At 39.3% G+C, this 20269-nt stretch overlaps 1 protein-coding gene across 1 annotated transcript in view; it reads right to left on the bottom strand.

Moving 5' to 3' along the window:
• Window positions 1-1182: 1182 nt before the first annotated feature.
• The window catches only part of ccbe1 (collagen and calcium binding EGF domains 1), a 38801-nt gene continuing 19714 nt past the window's right edge, over window positions 1183-20269 (bottom strand). Inside the window, exons 3-11 of the mRNA XM_087843775.1 lie at window positions 12700-12752; window positions 12390-12524; window positions 12003-12140; window positions 8883-8992; window positions 7851-7956; window positions 6999-7138; window positions 5646-5681; window positions 3559-3594; window positions 1183-3282 (exon numbers count right to left, since the gene is read on the bottom strand). Of these exons, the coding sequence (XP_087699901.1) occupies window positions 3022-3282; window positions 3559-3594; window positions 5646-5681; window positions 6999-7138; window positions 7851-7956; window positions 8883-8992; window positions 12003-12140; window positions 12390-12524; window positions 12700-12752 (1015 nt within the window). The 3' untranslated portion in view covers window positions 1183-3021. The remainder of the gene's footprint in view (window positions 3283-3558; window positions 3595-5645; window positions 5682-6998; window positions 7139-7850; window positions 7957-8882; window positions 8993-12002; window positions 12141-12389; window positions 12525-12699; window positions 12753-20269) is intronic.

Here is a 20269-nt window from a genome sequence, read left to right on the forward strand (position 1 = left end):
TGTTAAGGGGGTGCCTTTCGCCTCATTAGAATTGAATTTGCACTGTCTTGTAATTACGCTGAAGGGCAACAATGTATTTTTTTTTCTTCCATCATAATCTTTGCTGAATGGAAGATTTTTTGGGGCAGTTAATTTGCTGCCCACACTAATGCATTAATTAATGAATTGGGTAGCACTAATTTTCTTTATGCTGCCCCTCTCTGTTTGTTTCCTCCATCTGTTTCCAACAGTCCTGGGCAGCCGCTACTAATAAAATTACCTCATTAGGGCTTTTTAGCAACACAGTAACTCACTCATCCTTTTTGCTACTAAACATTTTCTTTGGGGTCTGTTTGTGTGTGTGTGTGTGTGTGCATGTTCCCATTTAGTGCTGCATATTTTTTGTGGACAGTTCTAAATAATGAAGGGGGCAAGCAGAGAGATATAATTGGGAACAAGGGGCTACTTCAGCAAATATTTGAAATCCTTTTAAAGGCCTGTCCTTGTACAGTGGTGATTAATTACTTCCAGAAGAGATATTTGAGAAATTTATTGCCAAGATTTCCCCGTGTTTTTGTCTCTTTCTATACGAGAGGAGCCCAGCTTGTTAAAAAGAATCGCCCAGCACTTCAATATCAGTCCCTCTTTAATCAAATGCAAATCATAACATGCAGCGTTGTGGGAAAATGGGCTCATTGTGAAAAAAATACACAACGTGTTAACAATGATGTAGTGTCTAATGAGGCTGGCATCCAAAATCCAAAACTTCCAACTATCTGAATGGATTTCGGTTTGGATATTATCAAAGAATGAACAAATCTGCGTTTGTCTTTTGGGAACGACATAAATGTTTCTAATAGAAAAGATAACGAATGTGAATATGATTTAAATTAGGGAAGAAAAGTTCTTCCAGGAACAAAATGATCACTCTGACGCCTGCAGGTCAATCTTTGAGAGAGAAGAAAAGGTAATGTCACAGAGTCCCAAAATAAACAAGCATCTACACATTACCCATGCTGAGTGAGCATTCCCACAAAGCTTTATTCATCACGGTGATTTGATTGTGTCTGTGTGGATCCCTGTGAACTACACGCCAAAGTCTAATGAGTTCAGTCAGCACTCTGTGCTGTGCATCATTTTAATGGGCTGAACTCAAACAGTACACGCTGTACAGGACTGAGAGATTACTGCCATCTAGTGGATTCATAAGGGTACTGAATGCTTGATGTACAAACACAACTAAGTACTGTATAGTCCTTTTTTATGGTTATTCTTTATTAAATAAGGAATGGATAATAATGTCATATAAAATCAGGTTAACTCAACCAGAGAGTGAGTGGCACCACATAATGGTAATATTTGGTGGTAATATGTAAGAGAATGCTATCAAAATCGTTCATAGTGTGTGGATGTGGCTGGGATTATTGTGGATAATGGCAAAAAAAATCAAAACACCAAACACCATAAAATAAATAAAACAAACAAACAAACAAAAAAACATGTACAGATGAGTCAAGCCAGACGTTTCTTTTCTCTTTTTTTGTTTCCTAAGGCTTGTATATGCCTGGTCATCAGACAGAATTGATATTGAAATCCACAAAGATCAGGAAATAACATTCTCGTTTTGGTGATTATTAGTCTCATGATGTTAATCAAGGATGAACAGTTTTTTAAAAAAAAATTCTCCAGCCTTGAAAAATTGCCCTGTTTTCTGCCAACAAATCAACAGGTCGGTTAAAAATAAAATTTCTTTTTAAACATCAGACTGCTTTGGATCTCTTGCTTTGAGAAGGTCTCCCTCTGGTGGAGAAATAAAATTAAAACATTTTAGAAATTCAGTCAGCTGACATTCACACTGCCCTCTGAAAGTTGCCTGCTTGCAGAGAAGGCTTTACTTTGGTTGGTTTATTATTAGATCAGATATACAAGCGCAGTGGTTTTTATTCCGAGTTTTAAACAAGCCACTAATGAGCTGTAGGCACAGAAACTTTAGTCTGGTGTCCATGGCAGGAGATATAATTCAGTTTTAAGAAGTTTACTTTAAAATGATCAAGTTACAGGCTATGGTTAGGCACCAGAAGGCTGCTCTGGTGCCTAACGCAGCCCTCCAACTAACACCACAGCACGCAGTGTCACTGCGTATATCAAAGGAAGCTCTGATAACAAATATGCACCTGTTTTTTGTTTTTGCAAAAACTAGAAATAAATTATGAAAAAACAAAACTGTTCTCACTTTGAAGTTCTTATGGGTAGCAAAACATTACAAAACAAGAACCACTGTGAGAGCGCAAACCTCCACCAAGACAGCTCACTCTCTGGGCAGTATTCACTTTTAAGGGAATATTTGGTATGTATTCATTTCGTCTTTATCGGAACAAAGTTTTATGAGAATTCATTCAAAACTACACAGAAAAAATGGCACCTCCTTGACAGAAGTCAAAAACTTCTTAAGATTTAAAAGGCCAACAAAGACCTCGAGGAACGCTGTATTAGATAAGGTGCGGTGTCATTTCAGTGACATTTAAAACACTTACCGATAATCCACAGTTGCACCTCTGATCACAGCTGCTACTACAGCAGTATTTCCAAAATTTCTTTGAATCATTACTTTTGGTAAAACAAAATTTTAAAAATGACAATGGGGCATGCAATAGATGAGACTCAATGCACTAAGGTTAAAAAGTAAAATTCTATATTTCGCTGCTTTAATTCTTCCTGCAAGCACAAAGATGATGCAACACCTGCCGATTGTTTACAGTTAAAGAGAAAAAAAAACTGTTTTTATGAGAGACTTCTTTAATGTGCTATAAAGGAACAGTAGGTTTCTGAAAATATGCAATAAAAAAGCATGCGTTGGCACAGTCTACTCATTTTTGTTAAAAAATAGATGAAATTTTGTATATCATACAAAAATAGACAATCTGTAATCAAACAGCATAAAATATGTTCTTTTTTTAAGAAGTTAAATAAGAAGGCAGATCATTTCAATATTCACACCAAAGACAATGTATTTTTTGTACTTTTTCATTCATTCCAGTTTGTTCACTCTGTTCTCTCTCGTGTTGGTTTCCTCTTCCTGTTCCTGTTTGGCCCCCCGCCTGTTCGAGGCAGCGCTTCCTTAGAGTCCTCACCCGAGCCCATATCTAAAGGGTCCTGGTTTTGTCTCCAGCTGTCAGGGACTGTGGGAAAGTCCTCCTCTAGAGAGTGCATAGGTCGACCGTACACCTTGCTCTGCAGGTCTGCGATGTCATTTCGGATGTCTGCCATCAGCAGAAGCAGGAAATCAAAGGATCCTGGAGGGCCCTGGGTTTGACCAAAGAGATACAGAAAAACTGATTTAGAAATGTAGATTTTTAGCTTATTTGTGGATATAAATATAATTATTACACAAGAGTTTATTGCATCAAGGCTCAAGCTGTTTGGTGAACTGGCCACTGGATGCTTGGACATGATGATAATGCTTATTTTCCATGAGATACCATTTAATTTTCCAGCCATGCTGTAGTTTAACTACACTTTTCTATTTGATAGTAACGAGTTACAGTAATGTGGCCTCGGTATAGACAGCCTTAGTCTTACTGGTGGTCCAACAGGCCCAGGAGCTCCTCTGTCCCCCTGAGGAAACAAAACAAATATTTAGTTGAGATGAATTACACTGAAGGAAAATGCATGAGAGGAATTCATGATATTCTGCTACGGGAACTTTCACAAACTGGAAAACTGAGTTCAGGATGAAAGTAAACACGATTGCTTCATGGATTAAAAAAGGAATAAATGGGAGCACATTATATCAAAGAAGCATGTACTGTGTTGTTATATATATTTGCTAAAAGAGCAATGCAGCTTTCATCAACTCTGTGTAAACTTTGAAACATAGACTAAATGTTACCCCTAAAGCTCATGCTCAAAATGTGAGAATACAAAGTGTGGCTCTCCATAGAGTTTAGTGTAAAATCCTCTTTTCTAGCTTTAGATAACAAATACATTTCTAAGCAAAAAAGTAAAATTAGTAAGCTGGATCCTTTACAGCTTGACTGTGAATTATCATGGCAGCCTGGTGATTTACAGTAGCACATACACATTAACCTGACTACCCTGTTAGCCATGCTCAGGGTCACAAGGGGGCTGGGAGTGTTTTGGCAGATGGTTTGGATTTGTTACTGTGAGAGACATATTACCATAACCCTCCAATCTATCCGCACAAACATCCCAGCTGCACTGAAAAGAACACCAAGGTACTGTGTCAATAAGGCAGATGCACCTAAGTCTTTCCATGCGTTCAATCTACAAGCCAAGCAAACAGAGTTACAAGGTCCAATTTAACATGAAGCTCTGAAGCTTTCATACCTTGCTCTTGTAAGTGATTTATTTTTCTTTTAAACAAACACACCCACCCTGGTGTCCAATCACGGGCACTGTTAAGTCTCATAATGTTTCAAGGTTTCTGCATATTAGCTCCTTTAACTACTTCACCTGGCTGCTCTCAGTCTAAATTCATTCTGACATCCTGAAGGTTCAGGATCAAGTCCCCAGTGAAACTAAAAAAGAAAATCTTACCGCACTCACTCACTGCACCACCAACCTGCCGTACTTATCACAGGCTAGGGTCAAATCAAAGATAGAGAGAGAGCTCTGTTCTATTTTTAAAAAGCTTTTTCTTTGAGGCTAATCTTAGTAACAACTGCCACAGTCACAAGTGATGTTCATACATTATTTTGCCATATAAAAACCATCATCATCTAAATGAGAGTGAACCACTGTCAAACTCAACTACAACACGGTGCAGCAAAGTGGCAGAGCAAGAGCTTCTGGTTATAGATATTGTAAAAAAGAGCAAGAGGCATAATGTTTAATGCAAAGATGTGAAAAATGCACAAAATAAATCTCACAGATGAAATCTGCATTGTGCCCACTTAATCTCAGACTTAACCATCTGTCAGAGCCTTCTTTTTTTAACCCTTTGTCTTAGGCTTCACAAGAACGCAAAGCAGAGAAAAGCATTCCTGTTAGCCCTTTAAAATAACATCTCCAACTGGCCAATCTGAATAAATTCAGGTGATTCCAAACAACCAAAACAGCCCAGAGGTATCTATAGTGTTTACATTGGTGGTCAATGACATTTCTGTGCTGAAGTCACGGGCTCAAGTCTGACTTGAGAAATTTCTTTCCAAGTGAGCAAAATCCTGACCCTCTCTGTAAGAATATGTAACACACGTTTCAAGCATCGACCAAAGCTTGTGTTCATGTTGTACACAAAACTGTGGAAACTGCCTATAAACTTGTAGCAACTTGCAGTTAAGTAATCCCCTCATGTGCCCGCGCAGCACCCAGGTGAGGATTAACAAGTATTCTGGCACCTGCCTTGTGCTTTTCATCCTGAACAAAACTGGAGAGGTGGGGAAACAATTTAGCTATTGAGAAATTTACTTTGATTGATGTGATTTTGGCAAATCTATAGAGCCGGTGCTTTCTGCACTCACTGCACCGACTTCTTTTTTAAAATGGGATGCAATATGTCAATGGTGATGACTCCTCCTTCTCCCTAAGGGATCAATGTGATGGGCAATTCTACTCTTGTCTATAGTAATTGCCTTGTAGAGGAAATTTATACTTTAAAATTCCCCAAAATGAAGATTTCTGGTTGACTAAATAGCATCTGAACTCACCTTTAGACCGTCTTTTCCTGGTGCTCCTGGAGGCCCCTGTTCAATACAAAAAGTAGTTCAGATATATTTGATTTTTAAACATATTTTAGTTACTTTTGTTTCAAACTCCAAAGGTATGAAATTACATTTACTGCTTTAAAGTATTGTTCTGTGGCTTGTTGAATTCAGTATATTCCCAGAAACAGTTTACCCAAAGCCCCTCAAAATACAAAACTACTTTATTATGCTCCATCAAGTGAGAGTACCCACGATTAACTCTGCTCCTGCCTCCAGGCCATTTCTGAGTAACTTCAAACTGACAACACAGAGTGCTTTGATCTCTTTCATGGGATAATAATCTTTGTATAGGGAGTAGCGCCAATATTCAGATCACTAAAAAGCTTCTGAGTCACGCATTCATCACCTCTGAAATCCAGACATGAAGTCAAACACACATGGCCTGGTGACCAAACCAAACCTAACTGCACCTAGAGTTTAACCAGGTTGTTGTGCGATGAGAGGACAATATCTTTTCAGTAGGAGATCATCAGCATGTGTACTGATGAAATGTATAAATAAGATTAAAAAAACGCATCCACGCTCAAACACAAAGCAACAGGTCATCTTCTAAAAAACACTGCTCTGCAGCTCTTGTTTTGGCTTTAAGCAGCTTGTATTTGATTGATGGTAGGTGATGATAGTCTGATTTATCAGTGAGAAGATTGCATAAATACAAGAGCTTTAAAAAACTAGAAAATATGTCTTGATCGCCACATCCTGCACATTCTTGATTCCAGTCCCACACTTTAACATGTAGGGTTGACACTTGCAGGAAAGACTTGGCACGGCACAAAAACAGCAAGCCAAAGAAAGCAACCGAAGCTGTTGTCCTGCCATTTCCACGTGTTATCCTTATGCACCTCGCAAGAATGAGGGTCTTTAAAAGGGTGCATGACGGGATGTATTTTGTGTCTTTCTCAGGGGGGGGTTTCCTGTCAATGCAGTTACACTAAATTATCTGATAATATAATAATTTAGTGAATCATTAAAATGAAAAAAGAGATTTTCAAGATTTTATTGCTTTTCATATTAAAACAGCCATTCTTCTATGTGTCACAAAGTAAAATTATAAGATTAAAAATAATAATAAATAGAAGTAACTGGTGTAAGAGTGGTGCTATACATCAACTTATTCATAGGTCATAATCAGGACACAAACTTTCTGATTTTTATATTCTCCATTTGACATGAAGAATATGACAAATTGGATATAAAATGCTGTGAGGCTGTTTGTTTCATCCAAGACGAACGCTAGTTTTTCTTGTTAAATTCTGCGTAAATTTTTAATTGTAAAACAGGGATTTAATAACTGACCACGGGTCCCCGAGGGCCTCGTTTGATGTGGTACAGGTCGGGTGTTGGTCCAATGGGTCCCATTAAGCCTCTGGGGCCAGGTGGTCCAGGGGGCCCCGTCTGTCCTGAAATTCCTGGAGGGCCTTCTGGTCCTGGATCTCCTGAAGTATTACACACTGATATGAGTGGGTAGGAAACAACTGAAGAGATTACACACACAGACTCTGCATAATAGATGCTTCTTAGCTTTATTAGAGAGATTTCAATGTTAAGATGATGCCAACAATGCCTATATTATATTAGGAAAACCTGCAATGTGTGCTAACATTGTTTAAAAGAGGGATGACCACAAAAACACCCTGAAGTTTGGATTTTAGCTATGCAGAGGTTTACAATTTGAGGTTACCTATAGTTTACAGTTAAATATGGTACAAATATAAATTCTCTATTAACAGGTCAAAATTAAAAGTTGTCCAATGCTTTGAATTGGGAAAACTACGATATTTCTATCAGTTCATCTATCCATCACTTTTATTGTTACTAGGGATTGTTAAAGATAAGTGTCAGAAATGTGTCATAAATACCATCTAAAATACACAGACACACACAGACACACACACATATATATATAACTCTTGTATTTTATTGATTATTATTGATTAATGCATTTTTATCAGTTTTACCATGCTGTAAAAAGTGCATTTCCCCAGTGTGGGCTTAAACCTACTAATAGCATAAGTGCTGTCAGTAATTTTTTCATGTACAGTGTGCCTAAACGCATCTAGCCTATCAGTACTTCCAACATTTTGCTTAACGCCATGACTTCTTCATAGAGGCTGGTGTTCTCACGTAGAAACTGAGGCTGTGTCTTACCCGGAGGTCCAGGGGAACCTGGAGGCCCTGGTAAAGACATAGGTGATAGGAGTTTTTCACTCGTCATCTGCTCAGGGATGCCAGCACTGTTTGACAGCAAAGCCATCTTAGAGGAGTTACGAAGGAAAAAGAAGAAATGGTTGAATAACCCTGTAAATGCCATGGAAAGTTAACTAAAAATTGCTGAATTAATTAAGCCCTTTTTAAAGCTGATTTGGAAGTTATATAAAACATACAAATATCTGACTGTAGAATTATGCATTTAGTTTTAAAAACAGTTTTACATACAATGACTCATAAAAGCCTGCAATGTCAAACAGGAAAGGAAACTTTCACCCTGGAGGGCCAACATAAACTAAAATTAAGCTAAAATTTTATTATCTGCCAAAGATTAAAGTTGATCATCTATCTGCACCACAGTATAAGCAGTAACCCAGCCAGATGGAAGGCCAGGCAACCCCTCTGCATTATTCAGCATGACCAGGAGCTTTCCTGCTCCTGTATACTAAGTAGCATCCTTGAGGAAAAAGTTATCTTTGATCTGAGTAGAACATCATGTGGAGCTGGTGACCCCTGGGGGTAATACCTTAAAGACCTCACCATGCTGCCAGGGCTGACAAATCAGAATTCATGCAAGACGCAGAAGCATCTGTCCATGCTGGCGCGTGCGCACACACACACACACACACACACACACACACACACACACACACTGAAAGGTTGTGGTTCACCTGCTGATCAGTAAAAATTATACAAGACTTTAGCCTGTGACCTTGGGTACAGGTGTTCAAACTGAGGGTTCCTAACCTTTCCATGATATGAATAAATGAAATTTTTACTTACTTTTTTCTGAAACTTTAAAGAACATCTACATTTTTATGTTTATTTTATTAAACAAAAACAGTTTTTTGAGTTCCACAATGAAAACTAACATACCGCTGTCATGCACATGTGTAGCTCAGTTGGCAAGATTTGTGATATTTCTGTTGAGTTTGGGGGGGAAATGGACCAATCCAATGCGCACATGTTTACCTTCTGTTTAAGCTGTAGGACAGACATCTTAATTTGGTGGAAATCATCACACGTGGCTGAGCAGGTTCCAGTATTCATGACATTATCAGACTTCTCAAAGAGATGTACTGCTGGGAAATGGGAAAATGTTTATGTTAACATAATGCTTTTCTTAGAAAACTGTCAAGAAAACAGACTTTACTGAAGAAGCTACATCTGGCTGCTCCCTTATTCAACAAGGATCACCACAGTGGGAAGCTCCACATTTTTGATTTGGCAGATATTTATGTTGGATTCTCTTCTTGACGTAACCCCCAAAGGGAATTGTGTCTCTTCCTGGGACCGAACCACGTATCTTTCACTTGCTTGTCATAAAATGTAAACCAAAAGCTATGCTTTGGGAAAATTAACCTAAAGCGTGTGATTCAGAGCTGTGTTAACTTGACCACATAAAGGGAAACCACAATTGTTATTACTGTCAGGTTACATTAAATCTGTCGCCAAAACAGTCTAATAATTTAAATAGTGTTGTCATGTTCAGCATTGCTGCCTTCGTAACTGTTCGATGGGTTTCCGATAAGCTGTGTGAGCAGAGTGAGGGATGAGTGGCTTATGTTCTGAAGGCAAAAGCAGCAAAACAGTTATTTAGTCTTATAGTTCTGTTTGTGCTTTAGTCTTTTCAGAAACAGCTATTAAAACCTGAGATGAGGAAACTATTCATGGACCAGTTCTGACTTTATTCTGATCTGATTTGTACAGAGTAGTGACTGCTTTCTTTGTGTGATGAATATAAGATTGAGAAGTTTTGTTCTGGCAAATACTCTCTTTTTTAGTAACTGGGGAAAAGCAAATCCACTAACGAAAAGGTACATTAACCATTGTGGGTGATTTACTGAACTAAAGTTGGCAGGGGGCTGTAAAAAATGAGTCAGTCTCTGGAAAGTGCAGAATTAAAATGAGTTCAGAGTTAACAATGTGATTTAATAACACATTGTTACAACTGAAAATAACTCTACATGTCTTTTTTTCTCACTTTCCTTTCCACTTTTGCAGCTTTTTGCTCGTTCGTCCAGATTAAAACTATAATATCTTTTTTTTTTTTTTTTTTGCCTGTCCCGTTTGGCTCTTTTGCCATCAGAATTATTGTCTAAAGGCGAAGAAAGATGCCCAACGGATTTACTTTACCAAATGGACCATCCCAGCCATGCCGTAGTGGTCTATTTATTTTATTTTATTTTCACTTGCTAAATACGGGACAGATTTGACTGGGGAAAAGAAAAGGGAGAAAGAAAGAGGGAAAGAAAAACAGCGGGGAAGAGGGACAGGGATAAAGGGCAAAAAACAAAAACCAACAAAATAAGCAGACAAAAAATACATATATCAATCACCTGGATCACCTGTTGAGAAAGAAAAAAGAGAAAACAAGCAGAAGAAAAAAAAGAGCAACATAATAAACAACATCACGTGTGAATATAACAGTAAATATTAAACATTATTGTGCAGCACATACGATCGACAGCGCACAGTGTGCTTTGAGGTAGGAGCCAAAAAGGGTGTCGTTTGTGTGTGTGAGCACCCGTGTGTACATCTGTGAGCATGAGCGCGCTTGTATTTAAAAGGTTCCTTCATGTAATGATCTGCTAGAGGGTGTGAGCGGCCACAGCCCCGTCCTCCAGGGCATGAAGCAGATATGGAGGAGATCAAGACTCCAGACATCCAGAGGCCCTCAGAACACAAGAGACCAAGGAAGACCAACAGAGGGGCAGCCGTGCCACTAACCCAGAAAGAGCTGAGGAGAGTCCCAGATGAGGGGTCACTCAGCAGCCGCGGAGCAGAAGCCAGAGGGGGGTTGCAGTGCCAAGAGGCCGAGGGCACCCCACCCCCGAAGTGGCCCAAGCGAGCCCCAGGCTCCAGGCCCCAACAAGCAGCCACCAAGGAGTGAGCCGGTGTGTACCTGGACGCCCACCCCGGACACAAAGAACCACCGACGCACCGATGTCTGAGGCCTCCATACCTTGGAGGGCCTGAGATGTCCCCAGAGAGGTGGCGTCTGATACCCAAACTGACATATGGACACAGACATACAGGCACACACAGATACAAACATCCATTCCCACCCTCATGCTCTCATATGCAATAAATAAAACGATAAAACAATAATATCTAATCAATAAACTTGCACATACCTCACATTCCTATGGAAACAAAGCCCATAAAGAAGCACACTGTAGCTCTTATAGTTTGGTCTCGAGCCTGTGGTTGAATGGTGAAACTGTCTGGATATTATTTTCCCCCACTATATTACAAAACAGCGGGACATAAAGTGGCAGCATGATTGTGTACCGCAGTTTCTCATTCTCCAGCTTTTTTCTGAACTATAGTATGCAATGGAAGATGAACACAAGGGAGGAAGTAACAAATCTTTAGCACTTTACTGCTTCATTGCAACTGAATCTGAGGCAAAAAAAGAAAAAAGATGTTTTTTTATCGCCTACAACAGCGGTCCCCAACCCCCGGGCCTCGGACCGGTACCGGTCCATGAGTCGTTTGGTACCGGCTGCGAGAGTTGAGGCTCAGTTGTGAAATGTATGGTTTTCAGGATTTTTATCGGTTTTCAGCGTTATTTTGTTATCGTTTTTATCTTTAACTCGGTCTTCCTGGGTCTTTTCACGTGTGTTATGAATAAATCTTTTTTTTTTTGGTACCGGTACTAGTTTTATTTTGTTGTATTTTTCAGCGACACCTTAAAGGCCGGTCCGTGAAAATATTGTCGGGCATAAACCGGTCCGTGGCGCAAAAAAGGTTGGGGACCGCTGGCCTACAACATTTGAGCTTTCTTCAAATACACCCAGCAAATCAGGAAAGATCAGGAGTCAAAGGGGCAGCAGCACGTTGAGGAGACAGAACCATTCTGACATGCACAAGGGTCGAAGATGTCTAATGACTCCCAGGTGTCTGTGTTTTGCAGTACCCCTCCTCTTCCTCCGCCTCCCTCTCTCGCTCACATACACCAATAACAAGCTGTCAGCTTCACGTCACAGTCAGAGGTGCCCTTGAATAAAGACAAAATGTCAGTCTCTTTATTCAAGGGCACGTCTGACTGTGAGGTGACCTTGGCTGAAGAGAAAATGTCAATCTCACCTCTCTCCCCCTTGGTGCATGTTTTCCCATCTTCTTCCAGGAAGTAGCCTTTCTCACACTCACACCTGTAGCTCCCCACAGAGTTAATGCAGATCTGAGAGCATGCAGTCATGTTTTTGTCTGTGCATTCATTGATGTCTGCATCATGCGGTGACAGGAGGGAGATAAAAGAAAGACAAAGTGTCACTTCGGGTTTTACTGACAAGCACAACCTCATGATCATTTAAAGAAATATATCTAAAAAATATTAATCGTAAGGTATTTTGTCTTTGTACAAGTACAATAAAACAAAAGGAGCACAGGCTTCTTTTAAATGACCGTTAAGATCAAATAATCAAACATTATTTTAAAGGATGACACTGATTAATATGTATGTGGTGTACCCACCCAGACAATAAGGCTTCTCTCGCCTTCTGTGACGCTCACGGTCATAGCGAAAGCCGGGGTAACAGGTACACACCACTCTGCCAAAATGATCGGTACACTGCTGCTCACAGGGGGCGCCGGTGCATACGTCATAGTCTGGACATAAATGAAGCGCTTTGTCAGTATGAGCAAGAAAACAGAAACTGAGCATCTCAGATCCATCTACCATTAAGTTTTTATTATTATATATTATAAGACTAAAGACTGGATGGGTTTGGGAAGAATTCCCAAAATAATCAGAGAAGCACAGGAGAGATATCCAGTTTCATACCTTCAGGAATGCACTGGCCCAGAACAAACTTAAAGCCCTTGCAACACTTCTTTCTGTAAAATATCAAAGGAACATGTGCATAAGAAGACAAATTCACTACTTTAATACACAAAGGTCACTCATTTACATAAAATATACAGTACTGTGAGAATATACAGAAATGAGCTCCTCTTTTTCTCTTTGTATTTTGCTTCCAAGGAACCAGACTTACAATTTTTTTAAGTGATCTTGAGCAACACTTCCTCAGGTCGAAAAATACTTTTCCGCTCATGGGTAAGATGGAGGGTAAGATGGCGCCGCCATTGTGTGCAATAGGTCGGCAGCCTTATGAAATTTCCCCTTGTGGGACTAATAAAGGTATATCAATGTTCAGTCCACTCCTTGTACCCGAACATTTTCAGAGGAATGTTTTCGGTGTGTTAAGCCTAACAGTGACCTATGAATAATTAAAGTATTACAAAAGGCCCCTAACATACAGGGATGACCCAATGTTTTCTCTACAGATAACAAAAATATTAACAAAGAACAACATTTAAACTGTACCTTTGGGCACTTTAGCAACCTGTCCCAAAAGATACAATTTGTCCCTTTCCTTAGCTGAATCAACAACAAATGCCAAAGATAGCACAGTCTGACGGGTCTAAAATACTGTAGTACTTCAGCACCAATAAAACAATTACTTAAATGGAATTCTTATTGAACCTCTTAACACTGACCTATCAATCACTGAAACATAAAAAAGGCTCTTAACTTACAGGATGAACCAGTGTTGTTTTTACACATAACAGAAAACTTAGCAAAGAGCCAATTTCAAATTGTATCTTTGTTACTAGCAGTCTGTTGTAAGAACACATAATTTGTTTCCATTTCTTTAGCTGATTGAATCTATGAAACTCCCAAAGATAACACAGTTTGACAGACATACAATAGTATTTTTTGCACAATCAAGTTGATTCCCAAAGAGCTATTAGCTGAAAAGCTGCCATATCGTAGCATAATGTACAGTGTGGACTTAAAAAAATGGACAACTGGAGAACAAAAGAAGATGTGGCAGGCCTTAAAAATGATCTACAGCAGATGAACAGTATCTAAAAGTCATGTCCTTAAGAAATAGGAAAAAATCCAGAAAACACATGACACAGGTCCTGAGAGACACATCAGGTCCTTCAGTTGATCCATCTACTGTTGACTAAAGCCTCATTAGAAATGGTCTCAGTGTGAGGGTGGCTGTTGAGAACCCATTCCCCCAGGGTAATGGGGAGAAAAGGCTGAGGTATGCCAAATTACCCAAGAACTAGACTGAAAATCATCGGTAAAGGGTCTGATGGAAAGATGAATCCAAGTGTAAGATTTCTGGGTCATAAATATATGGAAGACATCAGGAAAGAGGTAAAACAGTCATTTTCTATAGCCATCTGCTTGGCGCTCTGTCATGTTTAGGACTGCAACAACGATCTTGTGAATGCTGATGGAACGTGTTGACAACACTATTTAAAAGCATCTGATTGGCAACAGCTTCATTTTTCAGCAAAATAATCCCAAATACACTTCCAGTGCAGTAAAAGCATACCTGGATTAAAAAAACACACACACAAGGAGCACTATCAGTAATTGATTGGCCTCCTCAGAGCACAGGCCTCAGACTTATTACAGCAATGTGGGATCATCTTGACAGAGAATGAAACTAAAAGGCAGCCAACATCCAAAGAAGACGTTTGAATGTCCTTTAAGAAGCTGGGAGAACTATTCCTGAAGACTGCTTAAAGAAATTAGAAGAAAGCTCGCTAAGAGAATTCAGGCTGTGTTGAAGAATAAAGGTGGTCATACCAAACACTGACTTTCAAGCTTCTAAGAAAAGTAAAAACTAAACTGCTGTTCCAATATTTCAGGCTGTTTATATGAACGTGTTTGAAGAAATCTAAAACTAATTTTGTTATGCACGCACATGCACACATAACCACACACACACACACACACAAACAGCTGTCGGCAGATCTCGTTGCTGTGTCTGTTTCTGCATGTTTGCTCAGGTCTAATTACACTTCTTTGAATTTCAACATAATTCAGAGGACAATCCCCCTGTAAGTTGACTATGGCAGTTTTTTATTTAAAAAAAACATTTGTGACTCTTCAGGTTTCCACAGGAGGAAATTAACCTGCAAAAACCAGATTTGAACCCTTACCTCAAACTTAACACTTTAACTCATGCACAAGTGATTATCATACAAAAGGAACAATCACCACTCAAGAGATTCTTAATGGGGAAAGAGCAGGCCATGTGTAACGCATCTATGTATGAATTCAAATATGGTGCGCTGATGTATTTTTCACTGAGTGCATATGATTTGCTGGGTTGTTGAATTGAGTGCAGTGATTCTGAACATCAGAGAGAGGGGTTTTAGCATATAAATGAGGTACTGGTCAGTTCCTGAAATCAGTCAAGATGACCACCATTGTTGATCCGCATAGTATGAAACATACTGACTCAGGAACAGATCTATGCGTGTACCACACACAGACACACACACACGCTGTCACAGAAACGCTGATTATAAACAACTGGCAACTTCAAGAGCTGCTACTCTTATTAATCTTTCCTTGTCATATTTGTACTGTAAATCAGTTTGTAAAGCAGGTATGAAATTATTGTACAGAAAACATATACAGCAGATCTGTGCACATCTGTCTTTCAATTTATGTTGATTGCATCCCAGCATACTGAATGTTGGGAGAAGCTTGGATTTAGACACCCCGAGAGAGTAGATCTGAGGATGGCTTCCTGCGTGACCCAATATCGCATGTCGTAATAACATCCCCCTGAGGGCAGAAGGCACTTATAGCAAATAACCAGCTTAGCAAAATAACCAGGGTTAGCTGAACAATCATGAGAAAACAAACATCTATGTCCGTCTCCAAAGGATCACGAAAGAGGCAACAGCATCCCATGGAAACTGGATCCCAAGCTGCGTTCAAGTTCATTTTTACTGAGCTGCATCTTTTGTTTTATTAAATTAGCATCCAGGGAAATGCTCATTATCTCTATCATTTTATACCTCGCCGTGCTGTCTCTCATTATATTATTAAATAAACAAGTGTAATTGCACTGGTATTTGGTTTCCTTGCTGATAAAAGAGCACTTTAAACACGTATTATCTGACATTTTCCATTTTTACAAATTGGCTAAATGTAAATTACTGATTTATTATGACACCACTTGGTTAAACATTTGTATTTTGACATGTGTGGACACAAAAACTAAGAGATAAAGGGTGATGGTAAAGACATGACCTGTCTAAAAGTTAAAACAACATGCTTTGTAAAGACACGGGATGATGGATGCTTGGGTTTAAGGTTGGTGCACTAAGGCAATAAAATACCCTCAAACTATCCACGTGATTTATTTCCTGATTGTGAAAAATCAGCCACAACTCCTTAATGGAAGTCCTCAGAGATAAATGGATAATACATGATAACAAAAAATGTACATGCCATATAGTGAAGTACATGCTCAAAAACGAATGCACTGTGTTGATATTACTGCCTATTTCTGTCAAATTCCTACATTGTGTAGTGGTTAGGGTTGTAGCTAGTGTTTGTAGTCTACACAAGTGTAATACTGAAGCGCTGAAGTGCTGGGATTAAGTGTGATGACGGATACCTTAACTGTTATAAATGCAGCGTGTACCAAGACAACTCCTGATTCACCAAAAACTATTTAGCAATTTACCTCTGCTCCTCTAACACTGTTTAATAGCAGAAAATGCTCATATCCTAATCACGCTCCACACTTGGGGAGAGTCAGGGATCACAACATGAATGCTTCTTTGCTCTCTTACCAACAACAACTACTAAGGAGTTTGTGCACGGCCACTTAACCACAAAGCACTTTATGATTCAGCACACAAAACAAAACCCCGCCGAGTTTTGACGCACAAAGCCTTGGCACTTTTCACAACAACAGCTCTCTCCCCTGCAAGCCTGCCGTTCGCTCATGTGCTTCATGCAAATCGGCAAACAAATTTGAAACACATGTGGATTTCATTCATATTCATGAGTGAAAGAACAAGGGAGAAAGATTTCCCAGGTGCATTCATGCCACTTTTCTACAAGAATATTAGGGAGTCACAGGCCTGCACACGCACAATGCCCGCATGTTGTGACTGACATTTGATTTCACACACACTAGGCTGTGAAAACTTGCACTTGTTCAGAGTGATCAGGACAACACACAGCCTGTTTGTTTTGTCACCTGTGCCTTTTTTTCACCACAAGGTTATTTAAATGTGCTAGTAATGCATATCGTCTTACAGGGGGGCCCCTGAAATCTAGACATAAACTAGTCTGACCTCAGTTACCCGAGGTGAACCATAAGCACTCTAATTACCTTATAAACAGAAGCCCTTCCCTGAACCAACATGGTGCACCCAGCTCGGCCTGGCAGTGCCTTGTGACACACTAATTCACCACAGCACACAGAAGCATCAACGTCAACATTTGGATACAGCAAGAAGTTCGAAAAATAAATCGATCATCGCTTTACAAAAAAGGAAAAATATCAAACTGAATGGTAACACACTCACACACAAACACACAGCTGTGAGACAACACATGCACTCTGCTCCATGGAGGCTTATTTGTCTAACATTGGTGCCAGTAATTCTGCATTCCTCACAAGAGAAGATGTTTCTCAAAGTGAAGAGGATGCAGCTTCTGTACTCAGATTAGCCTGATCGTGCTAAAAAGAGTGGGACATAAACGAAACCACCGTTATGACCATATAATGACTACCAGGATTTTCTGTTTTTCTTGGACTTGTGTTTATATTAATTAAAGTCTTGGTAGCTTGAAGAGACAAAACAAACAAACTGAAGACACTGATGACATTTTCAAGAGTGGAGCTTTTACAAATGACTCATAAATAAATAAAAGGATGGCTACAATCATGAAAACAAAAGAACACGCTAACAGAAACATACAAATGCATATAACCATCCACAACAAAACTTATTTCATCATCTACCCCATTTGACGGACTTCTGATGCAGCTATGGTTTGTTCTATGAGGTTCTTCCTAATTAGTTTAGATTTTTAGGCAAAGCTTCAGAGTAGAATGAAAATATTATGACTGTGGATGTGGGTTGTGAGTCTGATTGTGAGTAAGGTTACCTTACACCCTGACCTTCCAGAGACTCTCTGTACTTTGAAAACATTTGGTGATAAAACACCGATCTACAGTTTCTACATTAGAAACTAAAATTATCTAAAAAATTTCAGGTCTGAACTCAACACGAAACTCAAAACAAAACAGACTTTATTGATTGTTTATATTTCCACTCTTTTCAGATCTTTCACACATTGACCAGTTGAATATGTATATATTATTTACATGTGTAATTTGACATCTGTGAAGGTAGTGTACATAGGTAAGGTAAACTACATAGGTTAGTGTAATTTGTTCATTGATGATGTGTTTTCATGTATTTCTATTTGTTATTTGACCTGCCCAGGGTCTGAGGATAGAAATTAGCTAGCAGTTAAATCTGGTACAATGCATCGTTTTCCTTAAGAGATGAATGTTTTTTGTATATGGTCCCTGACAACTAAAGAGGAAAAATTAAATGGAGTGAACGTGAGTGGCTGCCAAAGAATAGCTGATATGCTGGTTATTCTGACAATAACTTTCCCCAGACCGCTGAGTCCGTATCTGATGATCAGACTCAAAGGCCTCTGATAATTTGCCACGCTAACTGAACCTTCAGACTATTTATTCTCTCTGGATTGCAGACATTTTTTCATTTTTTCTCCTTTTACCTCACTCTTTGGCACTTTGGCACAGTCCCTTCAATTTCTAGTTTCTTTGAATTCTCTTCACTTTTTACTTGTTTCATTGCACCACATCACCGCCATCCGCATTGTCTATTCGCCTCACAGTCTGCATGAACGTGCTATGTGTCGTGAGATGCTAGTGTAAATACAACAGGACCTCCTGTTTACACTGCAATGAATCTGATGTGAGCTTTAGTCAACTGATTGTTGTGGAAAACCTGCAACACAGGACTTTGCATGGTTGCACAAAACCATCTGTTAAATCAGACGTTTCCTCATCAACAGTACCTCTGCCCAAATTCTTTTTCAGTCTTTCAGTCTCATGTTTGGACCGCAAGAGCTTCCTCTTGCAGTTCTTTCAGAAATATTCTCCTGCAGCCGCCAGTTTCTAATCTAGATCCCAAACACAGACCTCTGAAATGTTCACAAAGCAACTGTTCTGCAGACATATTACATGCTTAGTATTCCATGCCATTCATTAACAGCTCACTTTCACCTTTACAGCAGGATCCTCTGCTGTTTAGCAGAATTTTCGAGCTCTAACCCATATTATCACTCCCTCACTCAGCTATCAGATGCTTTAAAAATAAGCTATAATAAGAAGTTTCCAGTGAGCACTAATTTAACAGTAAGTGTAGGGGTTGTTGAAGTGTTCTGCAGAGACACCAAACTGATGAACTTGTCCAAGTGTTTAACCCTTATCTTGAAGAAAACCAGACTTGAGTGAATGATTGTGACATGACAAGAGTAATAATTCTCACAAATTAGCAGTCAGAGGTAGTGACATGAATGTTATGAATGACATCTTTTGTTAATATTAATGTTACTGAGGTAAACTCTATGAAATGTGTGAGGGTCAGAACTGGAGCAGTAATGACTCACATTTCTTTGGATCAAGCTGACAGTACTTTGTTATGTGCATTTATGAGCAAACTCTTGGTATAAATATCTGTCCTTTGAGAAAGGAAACAGAGGACAAGGGGATAAAGTCCTCTTTAAGCCAGAAACATTCAATGTGTGTGCTCAGATGTTCGACCTTTACACTCGAGCTTCATTTTTATGGCAAAGGTTTAGCTTAGCAGCTGTTTGGGCTCTTGTGTGCTGCAGACACTTCCTGGATGTTATATCACGATTCAGTGTGTTTTTCCTTTAATTTTCGCAGAACAGTTAGAGGAAAGAGAGATGGCATATATGTAGCTCCTGAAAAACTCTTGCAGATGTTTTCCATATTTGTATATTGATGGGAAGGTTGGAGCATTTTATTATGTCTAGGATTCTCTGGAATCACTGTGTATCTAGCTTTCTCCAAATATTTTAACGAAAACAGCCACTCCTTTCAAAATATTCCAAAAAAAATTCCCTCCCCTGATGAAGAAACAAAGAAAAAAACAACAGTAATACCAGATATTGCCTCAAAATGAAGTGAAACCTCAGGTGAACCGAGGCCTGCTCCCTTCATGTAGTCATCACAGATTATTGTTACAAATGCAGACAAACTCAGCCACGCAGACACAGGCGCACAGATAAATACATAAGACTCTCTCTGCAGCTTCAGGGACATCACGGTGCAATATAAACCAGTTTTTTAAGGCCTCCTGGTTTGGACGTGTGTTTCTGAGCTTCATTTAGATTATGTCATTTAGAAATAAAACTCCGGCATGTCAAAATGTGTCTTATTTCTGCAAACATGCAATAGTTGTCAAGACAAACAGTGGCTAAGGTTCAGCCAATGCGTTACAGCCAG

Source organism: Neolamprologus brichardi, chromosome 7 (genome assembly GCF_056152115.1).
Source record: "Neolamprologus brichardi isolate AB-2024 chromosome 7, ASM5615211v1, whole genome shotgun sequence".
Classification (NCBI taxonomy): domain Eukaryota; kingdom Metazoa; phylum Chordata; class Actinopteri; order Cichliformes; family Cichlidae; genus Neolamprologus; species Neolamprologus brichardi.